Source organism: Onychostoma macrolepis, chromosome 08, assembly GCF_012432095.1.
Source record: "Onychostoma macrolepis isolate SWU-2019 chromosome 08, ASM1243209v1, whole genome shotgun sequence".
Lineage (NCBI taxonomy): Eukaryota > Metazoa > Chordata > Actinopteri > Cypriniformes > Cyprinidae > Onychostoma > Onychostoma macrolepis.
This window is the reverse complement of record NC_081162.1, coordinates 2,804,409-2,818,185: the sequence shown is the minus strand read 5'-3', so window position 1 is coordinate 2,818,185 and position 13,777 is coordinate 2,804,409. Positions and strand designations below refer to the sequence as shown.

The window sequence follows — 13,777 nt, the reverse complement described above, 5'->3', positions numbered from 1 at the left end:
GAGTGCAAACCAGCTTCACTATGAGATGCTGAAGTCTCCATGACAACACCAGAAACTTAGCGGCAATGCATCACTTCCCTAAGAGTTCGTCAGAAGACATGACGAACAATCATGTTTTTCCCATGATTGGAAACATTGAACAAATTCATTAATTAATCAATAAAGCTCATGTGTAGTGGCACCTGAGATATGAAGATCGATAAGATCTAGTGTCATTATTATTATAACCTTTTATAATTGAAGTCTTGTTCTAGTGGATGTGTGATGCACATAAATGTGGCCTTGAACTGGGTCTCAAAAATGTAAAGTGTTTGTCCAGGTATCAGCTTATACAAGCCTGGATTTTTTTCAGTAAGTTTTTGTGGCTGTATCTTTTTATGACCCTTTTGAAAAATTCTCAACTGCTCCTGTGCTTTTTGAGTACCTCGGATGTAACGTTACAATTACTCAGGCAGTTACTGAACTTTTTTTTTTTTTTTTACTTTTTTAACCGTTCATTACTCTTTATGTATTAAATGCACTGTATTTGAAGAGATTCACATTCTTTCTGATTATGCTGATATTAGTTATGCATTTTTGTAGGTGCCAAAAAATTGACCAACAAGGCAACACTATGGTATGTCCCACTGTCCCTACAAAACGTGGCCAAAATCATTGAAGTTCCTCCTATTGAGGTAAGAGTCTATACGTCAGTGAACACAATGTCTTTTCTCTGAAGATTGACATTAGAACATGCAATTTGTATCAGTTCAAATTTCAATATCTATCTATTTCTTATTACTGTCACTATATTTCAACTCCCCAATGATTTTTCAAGGTGCATAATGCACCTTAGCTTCTTTTTCATTACTTACATTTTACCAGAACCTCTTTATAGACAAGGACTCTGGTAGTTTACTTCAAAAAGTACAGTCAGATTGAGCACATTGTGCATGAGTACATAGTGTATAGCATCATTTGGGACACAGCTCATGTATTGCCAAATAATTTTGCTAAGATTTTCCAACATTTCTCAATCTAGTTGACCTTTTTCTTTTTACAAACAAGTTGCTTGTTGTTTACCAGAGTGTGTTTTTGTCCATTGCAGTATTCCAGCCCAGAACAAGAGGAAGCAGGTAAAAAGAGATATGAGGCTCAGAAATTCGAGCGAATAGAGACCAAAGAGAGGAATGGTGAGATCATCATGTCTGTCTCAATTCCAGGTAACACTTCCTCCTTTACGTCCTTACGCATGCTTATCCTCACTGAACTCATGTGATTGATGTGTTGTCATAGCATGGATCTTACTTATGAGGGTCAGTATATAGCAGATGTAAAACACCTTGCAAAAGTACATACATGGCATACATGGTACAGTAATGGTATCAGATGGCAATACCGTGGTTCTTTGATACCACAGTGCTGAATGATTAGCATACACATTTACCATCATTTTTAAATGATGTACTGAAAATGTACTGAGAAGTAAAATGTACTAAAAAATTATGTACTGTAAAGTATAGTATACCATAGTCTTTGGCCAAAAACATATAGTAGTATTACCATAATACATGTCCAACAAACATCATAGTTCCGTAGCCATTTGTAATATTTTTGTTAGTGATTGCTCTGCTTGTTGGACATTTTATCTTCCATCAGTACGAGTTTTATAAATGGAGTGTCACTTGATTTCATTTTATGTTATTTTGCTCTGATGCTGCGCAGATAGACAAACAAAAGGTATGTATAATTTTTTTCTCTGAAGAACTGTGAAGTTAATATAATGGAACATGAAGAATAAATAGTCTTTTGTGTGTGGCATCAGGAAAATATGTATGCATTTCTTGCTCAGATAACAAGTTTAGATTTTAAGACAAGATTTTTGCTTTTATTTGCAGATCTTAAGATTAAATTATATTGTATATGTGCCTTGTTATGTTTTTCTCTCTTCTCTCTTTTCTTTCTTAGAGCCCTACAGTGTTGCATTTAGTCAGTCGAGTCTGATCCACCTCGTCGGCCCATCTGACTGCACTCTGCATGGCTTTGTACATGGAGGTAATCATTTCGATTTTTTTATTATTATTACATTTGATTAATACTATTCAAGTAGTCTGATAGAATGTTTTAGAGTGAGGCTCTCACATCTGTGGATTTCCATCTTATTCTCAACACATTTAGTTCACTTTCATCAGAAATTAGCTGCTTTTGTTCCACACATTTGACAATGTTATCATTGCCTGAAGCACACTAACCAAACCTAGACATCAAACCAGTATTGAACATATGGTTACACCTTGCTTCAATAGAAGTTTCATCAAGTTAAAGGTTAATCTGCTTCACCCAAAATTAGTGTGCTAAAAGACTCTGTTGGTATATCAGCTGTCTGTTTGATTGAACGAACGATTCAAATAGTATTTTCTTATGAAACATATTTTAATAATCTCTGTTTTATTTACAACTTCATGAAATCCTTTTTACAAAGCAAAGACAAAATGTGAGAAATGATTAATGATTAATTCACTATTCAGCTGTCTAGTTGTCCGAGTCAGGTAACACAAGATTAGTTCACCTCCTGAGTCATTTCACTCGTGAACAAAGGAAAATCACACATGTGTGGTGACAAAACAATGAATTCACTCTCTGAGAGAACTTCTTAATGCTGAGTCATATAAAAGAGTCATTCAAAAAGCACAAAACATTCATGAGCGACCCATCACTAATGCTCAGTCAGACTGTTCTAGTGTAGGCAGTCATAAGGCGGTCATACACGGTGAAATTATATCTGCCTCTAACTCAATCACTGGTGAGTGAAAGCAATTTATTAGCTAATGGCTTACAGACAGACATTATTTAGTTGCCTTGCGCTTAATTTAGTTGCATTAACTTGCAATGTAGAGGGTTGGCTGTAACTACCACAGCCCCATTTACACATGCATGACAAGTAGTCGGCTCACTGACCTGAATGAGTTACATAAACACAAGAACATCAGCAGCACAGTCCGTGTAGAAAGCAAAACAGGGAACGTATGACACATACAGCTGAATCTAAACCTTAATTTTCGATCTGGAGCATGTCTCCTACCAGGCATATGTATCTGAGTAAAAATCAATGTTTGGTTTTTATGCTAAGCTGCCTGATAATTGAGGTTCTAAGACTGGTATGCTGTTATTTACACACACACACAATTATTTACAATCCATTTATCACATGGATTAATCACATGTATGCAAGAAGGAAGAGATGATAAAAGTCAGATGAGTAGTGGTGCATCAATAATGTGAGATAGGGGAATGAGAAATGGGAGGACCCTGACGTCAATAAAATAGAGAACCATTTCATATCTTGTCAGTTATTCATATAATCACTTGCATGAATGTTGTTTTTCCGTAGAGCTGCATTCAAGCCAAAGCATGTCTGGTGATCACTCAAATTCATGTTACATTTCAATTTGACGTTTACACAGTAATGGAACACATTTACACTATTTACAAGCAAGCAATACCATTGCATCTTTACAGTAACAGAATATATTTGTACAAAGTCACATGAAATCTCTTTTTTATTTTGCTATCTAGAGTAATGCAGCAAAATTCATATTGAGTGCTTTAACCAAACTGAGTGCTCACAAAAAACTACATCACTCACAGATCAGTAAATTCAAGTTTATTTGATTCAGACGTGATTGAAAGTAATTGGTTGAAGTGTTTACTTTGTATTTAGTCTGTTTCTGCCAGTTTGACTCATTGAGGTTGATTTGTGGACTGACTGTGAGCAGAAAGGCATTATTGCATTGTCAGGATAATCAGCCAGTTTTAGTGCTACAAAGACTATTGACTATTGCCTGTATCTAGCGGTTCCCCCTCAAATTCATGCTTGAAGAGTTTAATGAGAACACAATGATCTCCAGGGAGGCAAAAGGGACATTTTCTTCCTGAAACTTCATTCGCTGGTGTAGCTTGGTGGACAGTGTTATTTTAGTTGTGCTTCACTATTTTTCTCGTATTTCATAATACTTGTTTTATTTTATCTTGGAGAAAACACCTTTGCTAGTGACATGAACATCATACAGTCTTGGGGGTGGTTCAGAATAAAACTACCCATCGCACCCTAGCATCTGCACAGCAATGCACCAGCAACCACTCGAGAACACATTATAATAGCAACTGTACAGCAGCCATCTACAACTCCTTTTTTTATTGAATTGAGGCCAAAAAACACAAAGGGCTGTATCCATCATATATGCCCTTTGATTGACTTCAAAGTGCAGATTTTTGTTTTAAGTTTTCGTGCAAAAAGTCATGAAAAGACTTTCTTTAAAGAAACTTGAAGAAAAAATGAGCTGACTTAGAAATTCCAGTTCATTCAGTTCGTTCAACTTCATGTATTGATTACCCGTCACTATGGCATTAATCCATCTTCTTTTCCATTGTAGTTTGTGGGAGAACACTCCTCTATCGCTCTATAGCACTTTATATAATTCACATTGTTTCAAAGCTGCTTCAATAAGCAGGAAAATAACAGGTGCAAACTTCTTAAAATATGAGACAAAGTCAAATTATGCTCTAAAAACAGACAGTGTCATTATTCAGCTCAAGTCAGTTCAGAGTTGATTTAGTTGAGTTCAGTATCTATTTAAAGTTCATCAATTATGAAACAAGCTCAATTCAGCCATAAGCAGATCTACAGAAGGCAATGTTGTATGGAATGTTGTAACTATATGCATGAACACAATATTGCATCGTAATTTTAATGCAAGTTCATGGTATTACAGACACCTAATATAAAACAGGACCAACAGAGAGGACACAAATGGTTTAAATACACTTAATTTTCAGCAATTATCGGCAAAAATATGAGCCCTAATGCTTTCTCCAGTAAAAAAAAAAAAAGTTGTTTCATCTGAATCAGGAGAGAAATATGCACAGATCAAACTCAGTTTACAAGTGAAAACTAAAAGACTTCCAAATCACATGAGCCAATATTTTATTCACTATAGAACATAGAGAACATAGCAAATGTTTAAATGGATAAATTTTACATTTTATCCACTAAATGAGCTCATTTCAAATTTGATGCCTGCTACAGGTCTCAAAAAAGTTGGCACAGGGGCAACAAAGGGCTGAAAAAGCAATATATTTTGAAAAGATTCAGTTAATTGGTTTGTAACATGATTAACTTTAAAAGGGACCTTTGTTGGATGCCCGTGGTCTTCGGGCCCTCAGACGACACTGCATCACTCATCGGCATTATTCTGTCATTGACATTACTAAATGGGTCCAGGAATACTTCCAGAAACCACTGTCGGTAAACACAATCCACCGTGCCATCTGCAGATGCCAACTAAAGCTCTATCATGCAAAAAGGAAGCCATATGTGAACATGGTCCAGAAGCACCGTCGTGTCCTGTGAGCCAAGGTTCATTAAAAATGGACTGTTTCAAAGTGGAAAAGTGTTCTATGGTCAGATGAGTCCAAATTGACATTCTTGTTGGAAATTATGGACGCTGTATCCTCCGGGATAAAGAGGAGGGAGACTTTCCAGCGTGTTATCAGTGTTCAGTTGAAAAGCCAGCATCTCTGATGGTATGGAGGTGCATAAGTGCATACGGTATGGGCAGCTTGCATGTTTTGGAAGGCACTATGAATGCTGAAAGGTATATAAAGTTTTTAGAGCAACATGTGCTCCCCTCCAGACGACGTCTATTTCAGGGAAGGCCTTGTGTATTTCAGAGAGAACATTTGGCCCATCATTAAACGAAAAATACGTCAAAGACCACTTTTCAGCAGCTGGAAACCTATATCAGGCAAGAATGGGACCAAATTCCAACACCAAAACTCCAGACACTCATAACCTCGATGCCCAGATGTCGTCAAACTGTTTTGAAAAGAAGAGATGCTACGTCATGGTTAACATGCCCCAGTCCCAACTATTTTGAGACCTGTAGCAGGCATCAAATTTGAAATGAGCTCATTTTGTGCATAAAATTGTCAAATTTCTCAGTTTAAACATTTGTTATGTTCTCTATGTTCTATTGTGAATAAAATATTGGCTCATGTGATTCTTTTAGTTTTCATTTTATTCAAATTTAAAAAAAAACGTCCCAACATTCGGAATTCGGGTTGTACAACAGGAGCTTAAAACAATGAGAAGTAACTATTTGGTCATTGTTATTTTCTTACAGCTTATAATATATGAACAAGACATAGGTGATGTCCGCTGAAAATGGAAGTTGTTGCAGAAGTAGAGCAAGACAGTTAAATTAGACAAACATTACGTGTTTTTTCTTCATGATTCACCAGTGCATGTTCTAAATAATGTGCACTGGTGAGTCACACATAATAGGGTTGGAAATGAAATAGAAAAAAGTAAAAAAAAAGTTCATTGATTTGATGTTGACATCAAAGGCAAAAAACATAGATCTAATTAGGGGAGAAGGACTAATTTGAAGGGTCCAGTTTTAATGTCATCTAAGGTCTGCTCAAAATACCAAAGAAATAATCTTTATCTAACACTTTCAGAGGATTTATTTGAACGTTTGGTATAGTGAGCCGTGAAACTGTTTGCTAGATAAACATGCAAAGAGCTTTCTCCTAGATTAGACATTCTTCATTCACTTTTAAAACACCAGTCTTCTTCTTCTTGTGTACTAGGCTTGTAGCATCTCAAACCTTGACACATCCTCAAAGTGGCTGTGTGTCTATGTGTGTGTGTGTTTGTGTGCAAGTTTGTGCACACAAATACATCAGGGATAATGAATGGCTCAATTACACCAACTTATTATTCTGCTAACAAGGAACGTTCAGGATAGAAAACAGTGAAAAGCCTCCTGGCTGAGCTGGATCCATCAACAGCAAATGTTTGTTTTTATCGTCTCCCGCACTCATCTTTCCCCCACTGTTTCTGGCTAATGATGTTCTTGAGGATGGAATGATGGCGGCTGAAATTGATCTAATTCATTTGCCCTTGCTGAATACAGAAGATTGGTTCAAGACAAATTGAGCCATACTGAGGTAATTCTGTTAATGGTTAGTTGAAAAGGACAGGAGAGGTGACTCCAGGGGCGGCAGTTTAATTTTTATGTAAGATGATAAATTGAGATAATAAAGTGATTTGAGTCATAAAGTGAGAGTTGAATGAAGGTCAGGGAATAAACAAGTGAAACCTGTCTCAGGGTGTAAATGTGTTTAAATGTTCATTGCTTGTTAACAGTGCCATTAAAATGATTATGATTTAGTGTCGGATGGGCTTTTGTGTCACTCAGCACACTTAGCTATAAAGTCGTCTTAAAGGAGACGCATACAGTTTTTCAGTGTTAAGATACTTAAAGGAATACTCCACCTCAAAATTTAAATTTTGTCCCTATTTACTCACCCTCATGCCAGCATATGACTTTTTTTCTTCAGATGAACACGGATGAAGATTTATAGAAAAATAGTCCATCCATATAATGCAAATAAAAAGGAACCTCGAAGCTAATGTTTCAAAAAACACACAAAGCAAACACAACAGTAATCCATGTGACCCCAACTGATGAATTAATGTCTTCTGAAGCGAAACGTTAGGCACATGTGAGAAAAATGCTAATATTTTAAGCTTTTTAAGCTATAAACCATAATTTTCAAAGAATGGTTTTATCTTTGTCCAGTGTCTGTTGCACTTTAGGATGTAGTATGACTGATAAAATGTCTAGTACTTAAACTTGTACAATCATGAGAATAGAGTGCTGCAGTGATTACCTTTTTTTGTTGGTCAAAACCTGTAAATGAGGTAGCATTTTAGTACTTCCAGTTCATTTTTGCAGTGCGAAGAGAAAACTGAACTGTCATTTCACAATGCAAAATAATGGTACAAAAACAGGCTTCATTTTCTTGTTTTATTTTTTATTTTTGTGCTTATGTAAAACTGCAGTAACGGAAATATAATAAAATACACCAATGTTAAATAATAATAAAGGGTGTAAAAATATTAGTGCTGTCAGTCGATAAAAAAATTAACTAAATAATCATATTTTCACATTGTATCCCCAAATTATGTAAAAACAGCATAAAGATGGTATATTTTAAATATGTGTTTAATGTCAACTTTTTACTAAGTAGCTTATTATTAATGAGGACCAGTATCGTTGATACCAATACTGCTACTGATGTCTCTATTAAATGTATTTTCCCCTCAATTTTAGCCATTAATTATAGTAATTGTTACAGTATAATTTAAAGCCATTATTTTTAAACATTTAATAGGCTTTGAAAAATACAACAAATTTTAAGTAAACTTAAAAACAGTCTTCACATAAACTATAAATGGTACATACATAAACTATAAATTGAATATTGATGAATCTTTATTCAACAAAGATTAACAAAAGTTAATCAGCGAGCTGAGCAGTGATTGAATTCTCTTTTTCTTTTGTTTTTTGATTTACATCAATGACACAGTCTGCAGCAGGTTTCACTTTAAAAGTAGCACTGTCTCTTTAAAACTTGATGCTCATGACATGGATCTGACACACATCTGGTTTTCTCCCAACTCTTTACTGTTATCGGTGTTTTCCAACTCATATGTGACGCTGGACCACAAAACCAGTCATAAGTAGTATGTGTATATTTGTAGCAATTGTAAGGGTCAAAATGATCCATTTTTCTTTTATGCCAAAAATCATTAGGATATTAAGTAAAGATCATGTTCCATGAAGATATTTTGTAAATTTCCTACCGAAAATATATCAAAACTTAATTTTTGATTAGTAATATGCATTGCAACTACATTTGGTCAACTTTAAAAGCGATTTCCTCAATATTTAGATTTTTTGCACCCTCAGATTCCAGATTTTCAAATAGTTATATCTCAGCCAGATAATACCATACATCAATGGAAAGCTTATTTATTCAGCTTTCAGATGATGTATAAATCTCAATTTCAAAAAATGGACCCTTATGACTGGTTTTGTGGTCCAGGGTCATATTTAAGACTAAAGGTGCTTGCACACCGAGTCCGAAATTTTCGTATGCGTTTTTTTTCGTATTTGTCATCCTTTCCTATCAAAATGCTTGTTATGGATGCGAAAACGCAGAAAATCGAACCTGATCCAAATCTTTTTTATGACGGACGAAAGTTTTGGAGGCAGTGTGTAAACGTGATTGACACAACGTGAGGTCGTATTTTTTTTTAACGTGCAAAAAATTCGGACAAAAATTTCGGATTCAGTGTGCAATGACCTTAAGACTTTAAGGGCATTTTGACATAATTTTGTGTTTTGTCTCCAAAAGAGAACTTTCTTTCTGACTTTGCTTTCTGTGCATGTATCGGATGTCAGTGTTCACAGACAGCACGCCAGTAAGTTCTCGTTAAGTTTGTGTCTTATCGTGCTTGATAGCGTGTACATATAGTCTACTGTAACGCTATACAAAGGATGCCAGGAAAAGGTGGATGCTGCGTTAAATATTTGGTCACACTTCTTTTTTAGGTCCAATTCTTGCTATTAATAAACCATTAACTACGATTTTTCCCACAATAAACTCCTAATTTGCTGCTTATTAATAGTTAGTAAGGTAGTTTTTAAATTTACGTATTGGGCAGGATTAGGAATGTAGAATATGGTCATGCAGAATATGTGCTTTATAAGCACTAATAAACAGCCAATATGTTAATAATAGGCATGCTAATAAGCAACTAGTTAATAGTGAGAATTGGTCTAAAGTGTTACCAATACTAAAGTGTTGCCAAATTAAACTGGAATAATAATAATGATAATCACACAGTTGACACTTTAATTGTGGCAGCCCAAAAAAATATTACTCACATTAATTGATTTTAATGTAGTTCATTAGCATAACTTCGTGATATTGTTGATACATACAGTGGGTACGGAAAATATTCAGACCCCCTTAAATTTTTCTCTCTTTGTTATATTGCAGCCATTTGCTAAAATCATTTAAGTTTTTACCTCATTAATGTACACACAGCACCCCATATTGACAGAAAAACACAGAATTGTTGACATTTTTGCAGATTTATTAAAAAAGAAAAACTGAAATATCACATGGTCCTAAGTATTCAGACCCTTTGCTCAGTATTTAGTAGAAGCTCCCTTTTGATCTAATACAGCCATGAGTCTTTTTGAGAAAGATGCAACAAGTTTTTCACACCTGGATTTGGGGATCCTCTGCCATTCCTCCTTGCAGATCCTCTCCAGTTCTGTCAGGTTGGATGGTAAACGTTGGTGGACAGCCATTTTTAGGTCTCTATAGAGATGCTCAATTGGGTTTAAGTCAGGGCTCTGGCTGGGCCATTCAAGAACAGTCACAGAGTTATTGTGAAGCCACTCCTTCGTTATTTTAGCTGTGTGCTTAGGGTCATTGTCTTGTTGGAAGGTAAACCTTCGGCCCAGTCTGAGGTCCTGAGCACTCTGGAGAAGGTTTTCGTCCAGGATATCCCTGTACTTGGCCGCATTCATCTTTTCCTCGATTGCAACCAGTCGTCCTGTCCCTGCAGCTGAAAACCACCCCCACAGCATGATGCTGCCACCACCATGCTTCACTGTTGGGACTGTATTGGACAGGTGATGAGCAGTGCCTGGTTTTCTCCACACATACCGCTTAGAATTAAGGCCAAAAAGTTCTATCTTGGTCTCATCAGACCAGAGAATCTTATTCAGGTGTTTTTTAGCAAACTCCATGCGGGCTTTCATGTGTCTTGCACTGAGGAGAGGCTTCCGTCGGGCCACTCTGCCATAAAGCCCCGACTGGTGGAGGGTGGAGGCAGTTCCTTTGACCTCATGATTCTCATTTGCTCTGACATGCACTGTGAGCTGTAAGGTCTTATATAGACAGGTGTGTGGCTTTCCTAATCAAGTCCAATCAGTATAATCAAACACAGCTGGACTCAAATGAAGGTGTAGAACCATCTCAAGGATGATCAGAAGAAATGGACAGCACCTGAGTTAAATATATGAGTGTCACAGCAAAGGGTCTGAATACTTAGGACCATGTGATATTTCATTTTTTCTTTTTTAATAAATCTGCAAAAATGTCAACAATTCTGTGTTTTTCTGTCAATATGGGTTGCTGTGTGTACATTAATGAGGGGAAAAAATGAACTTAAATGATTTTAGCAAATGGCTGCAATATAACAAAGAGTGAAAAATTTAAGGGGGTCTGAATACCTTCCGTACCCACTGTATAGGTCAGAATTTTTTTTTAGATTGAAAGACAGTTCAATCAGTCCTATGAGCAGAGCAGTGCAAGAGAAAATAAAATAACACATTTCCCCCCAAGCTCTCTATCACAGCTGTGTCTGTATGCAAGGACGTTTGGCTTACACACATGCGCACACACTCGCTCTCTGCCTTCACCGTCTGTTTCCACGTCTGCTTTTGCCCATTGCGCATGATGAAAGCAGACCGAAGCTACTGAATATCCTGAATGGATTTCTAAAGGATCAGAGACAGGCTGTTTATCAGAGGGAAGAGGGAGGTCCTTGGGTTTGCGCCTGACCCTTGGCAACCTCTGTTGCACGACACAAAGCAATATGACAGCTGTGATTTCGCTCTTTGATATGGAACTGTCCTTTCCCCTCCATCTCACTTCCTTCTTATTAGTATTTATCTCATTCATAACTGGCATTCAAATTAATCATTTTACTTTGGTTCAAGATGCATTGTTTTCTGCCTTTTCTGTGCTATTAAAAAATGAAAAGTCAATTATCTGATCTTCATTTTGCTCCAAACCTGTATGCTGTTATTTTTATCTAAGGAATATAATAGGGAAGATTTTGAAGAATATTCAGGCTGCTTTTTTCCATACAAAAACTGTTCTTAGTGACCAGCTTAGTGAATCGATAACACTTTAATATAGAGACCAATTCTCACTATTAACTAGATGCTGATTAGCATGCCTATTATTAACATATTGGCTGTTTATTAGTACTTATAAAGCACATATTCTGCAAGACCATATTCTACATCCCTAATCCTACCCAAAACCTAAACTTAAAGGGTTAGTTCACCCAAAAATGAAAATTAGCCCATGTTTTACTCACCCTCAAGGCATCCTAGGTGATATGACTTTCTTCTTTCAGATGAATCCAGTCGGAGTTATATTACAAAATTTCCTTGCTCTTCCAAGCTTTGTAATGGCATGGGCAGGTGTTTTTGTTCAACAGTCCAAAAGTAGTCAAATAAAGCACATCCATCCATAATAAAACGTACCTCAAATGGCTCCGGGGGTTAAATAAAGGCCTCCTGTTGCAAATACCTGAAAATACCCGCATGGGTTTGGAACAACATAAAGGTGAAGAAATGATGACAGATTTTTCATTGTGGGTGAGCTGTTCCTGTAAGGACACTTTCTGTGTCATTTATTGCTCAAATAAACAAAGAAGAGTTGATGTTGCTTTAAACGAAACTTTTGAATTAGAAGGTAAGATAGTGAGATGTGCTTGGGTTCCTGAGAGTGAATTGTGGGGGCTGAGAGAAGATTTAAAAAATTCAGAACTCATATGACTTTGCTATGTGACAGGTTGCTATGAATAGCTGTCTTGTGTAGGCATTGTGCGTGGGATCATGTTTTCTCATCTTTTAAAGGTTTGGTAGAATCTGAATCTGTCATCCTACATGGCCACAGTACACAGGTCTCACTGAGACACATCAGAGTCTTCAGCGCTTTACAGTCACATGTTACACGTAGAGGGGGTCGCCTGACAAAAAAACGTTTGGGAATGCCTCCTCTAAATGATGGAAAGACTGAACATTTTATTTAGTGTATTGATAGATCTTATTTGATTTAAAACACAATTAAAGTGAAATTGGAATAAACTCATGAAGCACAGCTAATTAATCAGCACTGTGTTGTAAACTGCGCTGTCACAAGTCAAGTATGCATATTTTAAATGTGAACATGAGTATAAAACAAGTCTTTTAAAGGGGTCTTAACATAATATAAAAAACAATATATGTATAATATATTTTATTTTATATGTTCCTTGTGGTGCTAATAGTTTTTTGCACAAAAAAATTCAAACCTCATTCTGACGCTCTTTTTGAAATGATTCTTTTTAAGGAGGCGGCTCCTTTAAGGCTTGTCAGTAAACAGCCACTGTTGTGATTGGCTGACATCATTGCATAAGAAAAAGTATGAAAGCCCCCTTGCTGTTGCACACGTTTTGAATACATAAGCCGTATAAACCCTTATCTACAGTCAAAGCATTGTTAAATTGTTTCATTTGTGATTTGCTTTGTAGTTGTTGTCAAATCCAATACAGTTTGCAGCTTCATCTTTTATCCATATTTTAACCGTTGCAAACTCTCCATTACACTGTGCCAAAACTAATGGATCAAAGACCTCTTATATATTAAAAGATTAGGGAAATTTTAATTTAGCATTCCATGATCCCTTTAGTATTCGATGGTATATACTAATATATAATATAGAAATATAATTAAGCTAATAATCTTATATACTCGCTTAATAAATATTTTCCACCTCTTAAAAAAAAGTTCTAAGGCAAGATGAAGACTTAACATTAGTTCATAAGCAAGATCTTTTGATCCTCACAAGGCCATAAGAGCTTAAGTTGTGGTCTAGTGGCTGTTTAGGATCTGCATTCGCATGGGAGACCATATATGAGATCATAGAAAAACACAGACTGAAAGAGCTGCCAGCTGAGTTGTGGAGGCCTGAGCGATGTGTCTTTTGGGAGAGTGTGTATTTGGGGATGAGAGCGTATGTGTGTTAATGGACGGAGATGGAGTGTGTGCGTTTGAGGAGAGGAGGCATCGATAAAACTAACAGATGGGTGCAT

General features: G+C 36.3%; 1 protein-coding gene across 6 annotated transcripts in view; it reads left to right on the top strand.

The window, feature by feature from the left end:
* The window catches only part of acot7 (acyl-CoA thioesterase 7), an 87,498-nt gene that overhangs the window by 17,400 nt on the left and 56,321 nt on the right, over positions 1 to 13,777 (top strand). For 4 of the 6 annotated variants that reach the window (XM_058784555.1, XM_058784553.1, XM_058784559.1 and 1 more), the window contains exons 4-7: positions 583 to 674; positions 1,088 to 1,202; positions 1,705 to 1,719; positions 1,948 to 2,034. In XM_058784555.1, the coding sequence (XP_058640538.1) occupies positions 583 to 674; positions 1,088 to 1,202; positions 1,705 to 1,719; positions 1,948 to 2,034 (309 nt within the window). The remainder of the gene's footprint in view (positions 1 to 582; positions 675 to 1,087; positions 1,203 to 1,704; positions 1,720 to 1,947; positions 2,035 to 13,777) is intronic. The other 2 variants (XM_058784557.1, XM_058784554.1) reach the window with 1 other exon arrangement.